General features: G+C 51.3%; 1 protein-coding gene across 1 annotated transcript; it reads right to left on the bottom strand.

Annotated features, from left to right (window-relative positions):
* Nucleotides 1-5688: 5688 nt before the first annotated feature.
* LOC125547052 (early nodulin-93-like) lies at nucleotides 5689-6239 on the bottom strand. Its single transcript, XM_048711087.1, has 3 exons — nucleotides 6167-6239; nucleotides 6002-6063; nucleotides 5689-5922 (listed from the first exon to the last, which is right to left on the bottom strand). The coding sequence occupies exons 1-3, from the start codon at nucleotides 6237-6239 to the stop codon at nucleotides 5689-5691; spliced, it is 369 nt and encodes a 122-aa protein (XP_048567044.1).
* Nucleotides 6240-8355: the final 2116 nt, after the last annotated feature.

Here is an 8355-nt window from a genome sequence, read left to right as displayed (position 1 = left end):
CCTAACTCTTCCACCCCAAGCAACCCCTCGGCGCTTACCTGCTTTGCCTGTCACCAGCCCGGGCATTTCCAATCAAGATGTACCAACCCTCCATTCTGCCTGATTTGCCGTTTAGATGGTCACCTCACTGTCAATTGTCAGAATCGTCAGAAGCCGCCATCCTTCATTCACTTTGGTACGGACCTCCCTGGATGTTCGTTTTTTGCCTTGGATTGTGATTTGCCTGTTGTGGTGGCGGCCCCCTCCCTTTCCAATGCCGCCATTATCATGGTGCAACACCAAAGGATCTCCTCCCAAACTATGCTTGAAGGGCTCCGTATCTGGGACGTCGAGGGATGGGATTGGAAAGTGAACCAACTATCTGACTTTGAGTTTTCCGTAGTCTTCCCCTCCAAAGACTGTCTTCGTATGATTGCGTCTTGCACTAGCTTCACCCTTCCCCTCAATCAGCTGGTGGTGTCGGTGAAGCCTGCCTCCTGTGGTGTTAAAGTTGTTGGCCCTCTCTCTTAGGTCTGGGTTCTGGTGGATGATGTGCCAGTGGGGCTTCATTCTTCTTCCTTTCTGATGGCCTTCGGCGCTCTGATTGGTAAACCGGTGGAAGTGGAAGCGGAGTCTCTGGATAAGGTTGGTCCTGCTCGTATCAAGATTTGGTGTGTTGACCCGATTTGTGTCCGTGGATCGATCGATGTGTTCCCCTCTCCCGATGGAGTCAGACTGTGTGTTCGGGTTGAAGGGGCTGAAGCCTTCCACCCCCCTCCACCTCCTCCTCCATCCAACCCCTCGGACAAGCAAGACAAGCATGGGGATGGCTCTATGGGTGGGCAGAACCCTAGTGGGGGCTCTGATCCGCGCTTTACTCAATCCGAATGGGACGGGCTGGAAGAATATGAGCGGGAACTCTTCAAATCTAATGCGCCTATTGACAAGGTTCCACGCGAGGCGGATGCTGTCCCTTCATCTGACCCAAGGATGCCTACTGATGATGAGATGCTGCGCAAGAAGCTTTCAGCCACGGTCACTCCTATCTCGGGAGTCTGCTCCAACCTCCCTGGCCGTCCACTCTCTCCCACCCGCTCGGGTATTGAGGATCTGCCCCCTTCCCCAGGTTGTGCTGATGATGTTTCACAGTCCAAGAGAAAGAAGAAATCTTCGGTGCAGAAATTTTCTGCGAAGAGCAGGGCTTCTTCGGGCTCTAAGCAGTCTATGATGGGAGTTTGCCGTCGCCTCGACAAGGATCTTGGTTCGATGTCTCGCTCAGGCCCTGCTTCGGCCTCCCCCATGGCCCGCTCTCCCTTGATCCGGTCGCCTACCTCCATGGCTCGCAAGGGTAGGCGGGTGCGCGAGGCGGGGTGAATCGGTGGTGGAACGGGTGGAGCGTCGTGCGGCTGCTAAGGACCCCCTCCTTCATGTAACAATCACGGTCTGACTCCTCCTCTTTCCCTGATTCGACTTGTTTTACCTTCTCTTTATGATGAACACTTGTTAACTATCATGTCTGATGTGGGCGTTACTATCGATCCCGATCAAGGCTCGCCTTCCCTTCTCCTCTCTACTATTCGGGCTAATGAGGTGGCCCAGGCTGCCCTTGCTAAGGCTAAAGAGGCCGTTGCCTCTGCGGCTTTGGATTCTGTGGATGTTGGGGATCAGGGGGTGGCGTGGTGGTTGGTAGTGGCCAACCCCAGCCTAGCACCTCTAGGAGGGGTGTATCCAAAAGGTCAAAACCATGCGTTGCCCCTAGCAGGCCGGGTCTCCGCATCAAAAAGCTATCCTATAAATTAAAGCCTTATTCTGGAACATCATGGGTTTTGGTGCTAGGGAGCGCCGAGACCAGATTAGAGATATCATTCGTGGGGATAATATTGATATTGTTGGGCTAGTTGAAACCTTTAAAGCTTCTTTTTCTCCCAATGAACTTTCTATTATTGCGGGCATGGATAGATTTGATTGGCACGTGCTTCCTGCTTCGGGGCATTCGGGAGGGATCTTGATTGGTTCCAAAAGGGATGTCTTTGATTTCGTGGATTTTGATCATGGTATATTTTGGGCAAGCACGGTAGGTTTTCACAAAGCACTTAACATTCTATGGGAATTCATAGTGGTCTATGGCCCTGCTGATCACTCGCTGACCTCCCTGTTCCTGGATGAGCTTTCTGCTAAGATCGAGGCATTTATATTCTGATAGTTATCAGTGGTGACTTTAAACTTCTTCGCACCCCCTCGAACAAGAGAAATGCTAATTTTTCCTGGCCTTTGGCTAATGCTTTCAACGACTTTATTAGCACCTGTGCTATCCACGAGCTTCCTAGGGTTGGGGCCTGTTTTACGTGGTCAAATCATCAGGCCACCCCGATTAGATCTGTGCTAGACCGAGTGTTCATCTGTTCCAGGTGGGACTCCCTTTTTCCTCGGGCTTCCCTTCTCGCTAAAAGTAACATGGGCTCCGACCATACCCCTCTTCTTCTTGATGCTGGGATGCAGCAAGATAGATCGTCCTCTCGTTTCCAATTTGATGCTTCTTGGCTGCTCGTCGAAGGGTTTACTGACATGTTGGCTACTAAGATCCTTAACTTCTTGCCCCCCAAACCTCATTCCTTTGGCCCTATGGATGACTGGCATTCCTGTTCCTATGAACTGCGCAAATTCCTTAGAGGTTGGTCCCGAAACCATGCTGTGGAGGAACATAGGTCGAAGAATGCTCTTGAATCCTTGATTATGGACCTTGACCGAACGGGTGATACCTTGGGTCTCTCGGATGTTGGGTGGGCGTTGCGCTATAACCTCGAGGCCGCCTTGATGCAGTTGCATCATTAGGCGGAAGTCTATTGGTGCCGACGTGGCACGTTGAACTGGACGCTAAAAGGGGATTCCCCTACTGCTTATTTCTTTGCCATCACCAATGGTCGGAGAAGACGGTGCTTTATAAATAGCCTGATCATTAATGGTGTTCAGTCCTCGGACCAATCCTTGATCCTCTCTCATGTGGTGGACTTTTTTGCTACGTTATTAGGGGCCAAACCTCCTTCTGGCTTTTCTATCTCATCCTCCCTGTGGGACAATAATATGAAAGTTTCGGCCGAGGAAAATGAAGCCTTAATGGTTCCCCTCTCTGATAAGGAAATTTGGGATGTGGTTAACTATGCCAACCCTAACGCTGCTTCTGGGCCGGATGGGTTCTCGATCCCCTTCTTCAAAAAATTCTGGCCGCAATTGTGACAGTTGGTCTGTCATGTTATTCAGGGCTTTTGTTTGGGCACCATTGATATATATCGCCTCAACTATGCGGTGATCACCTTGATCCCTAAAGTTAAAGGTGCTGAGATGATTTACCAGTTCAGGCCTATTGCGTTGATCAATAACTTTCCCAAGTTTCCGGCTAAAGGTTTTGCGAACCATCTCTCCCCTGTTGCTCATAGAGTTATCAGCCCTTTCCAATCTGCTTTCATCATAGGGCGTTTCATTTTAGATGGTATTCTTTGCCTCCAAGAGATTGTTCATGACCTGAAATATCGTAACTCTAAAGTTGTTATCCTCAAATTGGACTTTGAGAAAGCTTATGATTCGGTCAGTTGGCCTTTCCTGAGAAAGGTTCTTTTAGCGAAAGGCTTCGATGGGGCGTATGTTCATCGTATTATGCAGCTGGTCTCGGGGGGGGGGGGCACACTACGGTCTCTGTTAATGGTCACGTTAGTAACTTCTTTGTCAATGGCAGGGGCCTGCGACAGGGGACCCCGTGTCCCTTGTTCTGTTCAACTTCATTGCTGATGCCTTCTCCCGCATCTTGTCTAGGTCTGCCCATCATGGTCATATTACGTTGGTTGTTTCTCATCTAATCTCGGAGTGTGTTACTTGCAGTACGCTGATGATACCATTATTATGGTTGACTTGAACGACGATTGTATTTCCCACCTCAAGTTTATCCTCATGTGCTTTGAGGCCACTTCGGGACTGAAAATTAACTTTTCTAAGAGTGAGGTATTTGTCACTGGCGTTGATGATTCGGAGGCTTTGAGAGTGGCCCGGCTCCTCAATTGCAACCTGGGCTCCTTCCCCTTTAAATACCTGGGCCTTCCCATTTCGCCAGACTTGCTTCACTCAAAAGACTTTGCTCCTGCTATCTCTAAGGTGGGAAATAGGGTTCTTCCCTGGCATGGCAGATATAATACTAACGCCAGGAAAGTAGCTCTGATCAATGCTTGTTTGTCTTCCCTTCCTATGTTCCTAATGGGCTTTTATCTTCTCTCGGCTGGGACCCATGCGGGTTTTGACAAACATAGGGGTGCTTTCTATTGGAATGCTGCTGACAACAGACGAAAGTATAGGCTTGTTAAATGGCAACTCGTGTGTAGGCCTAAGAACCTTGGGGGGTTGGGCATCATTAACATGGTTGTCATGAATAAATGCCTTATGATCAAATGGTGGTGGAAGATCATGTCTAGTGGGGCCAGTTCTTTATGGTATTCTATTCTTAAAGCTAAGTATTTTCCCCATTCTAGCCCGATGTTTGCAGGGGCCCAGCGTGGATCTCAATTCTGGAAAGACCTTATTAAAGTCCGGCCTCTTTTCCTCGAACATGTTAAGTTTATCGTAGGAGATGGTTCCTCGGTTCGTTTTTGGCTTGACTGGTGGTGCGGAGACTCTCCTCTCTCTATGAGATTTCCTATTCTTTTCTCTTATTGTCCTAACCCGAATATCTCCATCGCGGAGGTGTCAGCTAATAATTGGGACCTCGCTTTCCGTCGCTCCCTTTCTCCTGAAGAGTTGGAAGATTGGCAAAGTCTCTCTGCCTTATTCCCCATGCTCTCGGAGACTCCGGATTCGGTGGTTTGGCCTCATACCGACTCGGGCCGTTTCTCGGTTAAGTCCTTGTATTCTAAACTTATTGGTGGTGCCCCTACTAATAGATTTTCTAGCATTTGGAGTTCTCATGTGCCTCCAAAAATCAAAATCTTCCTCTGGCAGGCCTTTAGAGGCCGTCTTCCCGCGGCTGATCAAATCCGTAAGAGGAATGGACCGGGCTCGGAATTTTGTGCTCTCTGTGGTGACTTGGAGGACACAAATCATATTTTCTTCCATTGTGTGCTTGCTAAACTAGTTTGGAGTTGTGTCAGATCCTGGCTTCAGGTCACTTGGGATCCCTCCTCCTTTAATGAGCTGAGAGGCCTTGCCAATTCGTTGGCTGGTGTGACAAAGAGGGTCTTCTGGGTTGGTTTGGGTGCCATGTGATGGTCGTTAGGGACCATTAGGGACAAATTTACAATCGAACATGCTTATCCTACTAAACCAGCTGATTTTTTATTTAAATCATGTATCTTCTTGCAGCAGTGGATATTATTGACTAAGGTGGAGGACCGGGATGCTCTTGATCTGCTCATATCTAAAGTTCGGGCCTCGGTGTCGTCTCTTTCTGGGCAGGATCCTGATGTCTGATCTCGCATTTTGGAGGTTCTTCGACTTAGTTGCTGGCTATGTCTTTCCTAAGTTATCCGGCCTGCGTGCCGTGTCTGGCAGGGTGCCATGTATCCATCATGCTTTCGTGCTTGTCGTTGAGTGCCCGTGTTTGGGTGAACTGGTGGTGGCTTCGTCCCCGTTGTTGCTATGGTTGCTCTGTGACTCTGCCGTGTGGCTTTATTTATAAAGTCGGGCCTAGGCCTTTTCTCTAAAAAAATAAATTAGCAGGATAATACTAGCTCAAGGCCTTAAGAACGCCGGCGGACGGGGACGGGCTGCAGCGGCGGCGACATGGAAGGAGGTGTCCTTGAGGTGGTCGGGGGCGCTCTCGTACGAGTGCCTCCTCGCCAGCGAGAGGATCGTCTTGTCGGCGGCAATGAAGTATGCCATCCCAGCGACGGTGCAGATGATGAGGGCCTGGCCGGTGGGGTTCAGGTTCGCCTTGGCCCACGGCAGCATCCTCACGCTCGCCAGCTGCAGGATTAACGGTTCAGTTATGAAAACCAGAGCAACGTGCATGAAAAATCAACAAATCTCGGACAGAGGAGCTCACCGTTGGGACCGCAGACGCGACCATGGCGATGGCCGTTGCCTTTGCTCTGGCGAACGTCGCCTCTGGTGAAGATTAAGAAAAGAAATGCATTGCATTGCTACTGTTAGATTATCAGTATACAACCTAGCTGAACTGAAATTTGAAGAAGTGGATCCTGCTTACTACCTCTAGAGCAGCGTTTGGCGAGCGTGAGCTTGTTCTCGAGGTGGCCGAGGGTGACGGTGGCCGTCAACGACATCTTCGCCATGATTATTTGCCGAAATGGCTCGGTGCAAAGAGTAGGATGATCAAGTGAGATGAGATGGGTTGTTGCTTGATGCTTCCAGGATGAGGAGTTGAGCCGTTTATTTACAGCGACCAAAAAGGTACTCTGCTCACTCGTTTGGACTTGGAGTGGTGAACTGAGTTGGTGGGCGAGGAGGGGAGCGCCAGGGCAGGCAGGTTATCCAAAACTATGGTCGGGAATCCACAGACCACAGGATTTGATGGTGTTTGTTGGAGGTATCCTCCGTTCGTCCTTTTTTATGCGCCAAAGCTAGCTCGCAAGAAAAAGGCGATCTCGATCCAAGTTGGGCACAACGGTTCTTATCAGATCACAAGAGCCGCCGGTTTCACTCGTGGTCGTCGGCGCGTTGATCGGCGGGGAGATTAGGTTTTGAGCGGGGCTCCCAGTTTGCGGGCAAAACTGGCAGCACTGATGTGCCCCCGCCGGACTAGCCCTTCTTTGACTTTTTATTTTTGCTTTGAGGGGCTACTAGCCCTTCTCCGCCTGATTCTACACACAAAGCGTATAGGCTTTTCTCTCCAAGGCTTTCCTGGTCTGAGCCCACTTGTCGGTTTGATGATCAACTTTTCTTTGGCATAGTTGGTGCTTAACTTTTTTTGTGGGCTTGATGATCAACTTAGAGCATCTCTAGCGGACCCCATATAATGCGCGGACCCGCATAATTTCGATGAGTGTACGGTCTCGGCTCAATTTTCTGGCCAGCACAGAGCCCGTATACTTGTTTGGCCTGTAAAAAAATTACCGCGGCCCGCAAACCTTACCCCCAAAGCCGTATAACTACGGGTTTGCGGGGCAGATACGGGTCGAAACCCTATCCCCCTGCCGCCGCGTTTCCCCGTGATTCCCCACTCCCTCTGTCGCATTTCTCGCCACTGGTGAGCCCAGTTCCGCCTCCAGCCGCCATGTGGGACAGTATGTCAAGCTCGGGCCGCAACGCCAGTGGGGGCGACATCCCCGAGCGCTCCTCCGACGCCAACCAAGGCCTCCAGCTGCCAGCGTCGCTCCTCCGACGAGAGACGGAGGAGTACAACAGCCGACGTGGGTGGATGCCCCTCCTCGGCCGCGGGATCTTCCTCTGTCGCGGTCTCTTCCTCTGCTCCGTGGCTCACCTCTGGCATTGGGGGCCCTTCCGGCACGGCGCTTCTCCCCGTGAAGAAGGAGCTGGCGGAGCTCGTTGGCGTCAAGCAGGAGCCGGAGAAGGGCGAGCTCGTTGGCGTCAAGCAGGAGCCGGAGAAGGGCGAGCTCGTCGCTGTCAAGCGAGTGTTGGGTTTCGTAGTAATTTCAAAAAAATTCCTACGCACACGCAAGATCATGTGATGCATAGCAACGAGAGGGGAGAGTGTTGTCTACATACCCAATGCAGACCGACTGCGGAAGCGCTGACACGACGTAGAGGAAGTAGTCGTACGTCTTCACGATCCAACCGATCAAGCACCGAAACTACGGCACCTCCGAGTTCGAGCACACGTTCAGCTCGATGACGATCCCCGGACTCCGATCCAGCAAAGTGTCGGGGAAGAGTTCCGTCAGCACAACGGCGTGGTGACGATCTTGATGAACTACAGCAGCAGGGCTTCGCCTAAACTCCGCTACAGTATTATCGAGGAATATGGTGGCAGGGGGCACCGCACACGGCTAAGGAATAGATCACGTGGATCAACTTGTGTGTTTCTGGGGTGCCTCTGCCTCAGTATATAAAGGAGCCAAGGGGGAGGGGGGCGCCGGCCAAGGAGGAGGGCGCAGGAGGAGTCCTACTCCTTCCGGGAGTAGGACTCCCCCCCAATCCTATTCCAACTAGGATTCCCAAGGGGGGAAAGGGAGAGAGGGGGCCGGCCACCTTCTCCTAGTCCTAATAGGACTAGGGGAGGGGGGAGGTGCGCAGCCACCTTGGGCTGCCCCTTTCTCCTTTCCACTAAGGCCCATATGGCTCCCGGGGGGTTCCGGTAACCTCCCGGTAACCCGGTAAAATCCCGATTTCACCCGGAACACTTCCGATATCCAAACATAGGCTTCCAATATATCAATCTTTACTTCTCGACCATTTTGAGACTCCTCGTCATGTCCGTGA

The sequence above is a fragment of the Triticum urartu genome, chromosome 3 (genome assembly GCF_003073215.2).
Source record: "Triticum urartu cultivar G1812 chromosome 3, Tu2.1, whole genome shotgun sequence".
NCBI classification, from domain to species: Eukaryota; Viridiplantae; Streptophyta; class Magnoliopsida; order Poales; family Poaceae; genus Triticum; species Triticum urartu.
The sequence above is the reverse complement of the archived record's forward strand: the minus strand, read 5'-3'. Positions and strand labels throughout refer to the sequence as shown.

Bases quoted from the DNA above. Each gene is read 5' to 3' on its own strand.
- LOC125547052 (XM_048711087.1), bottom strand. From the start codon at position 6,239: ATGTCGTTGACGGCCACCGTCACCCTCGGCCACCTCGAGAACAAGCTC. The intron at 6,064-6,166 runs GTAGTAAGCAGG...AATCTTCACCAG, and splicing joins CGCCAAACGCTGCTCTAGAG to AGGCGACGTTCGCCAGAGCA. The intron at 5,923-6,001 runs GTGAGCTCCTCT...TTAATCCTGCAG, and splicing joins TCGCGTCTGCGGTCCCAACG to CTGGCGAGCGTGAGGATGCT.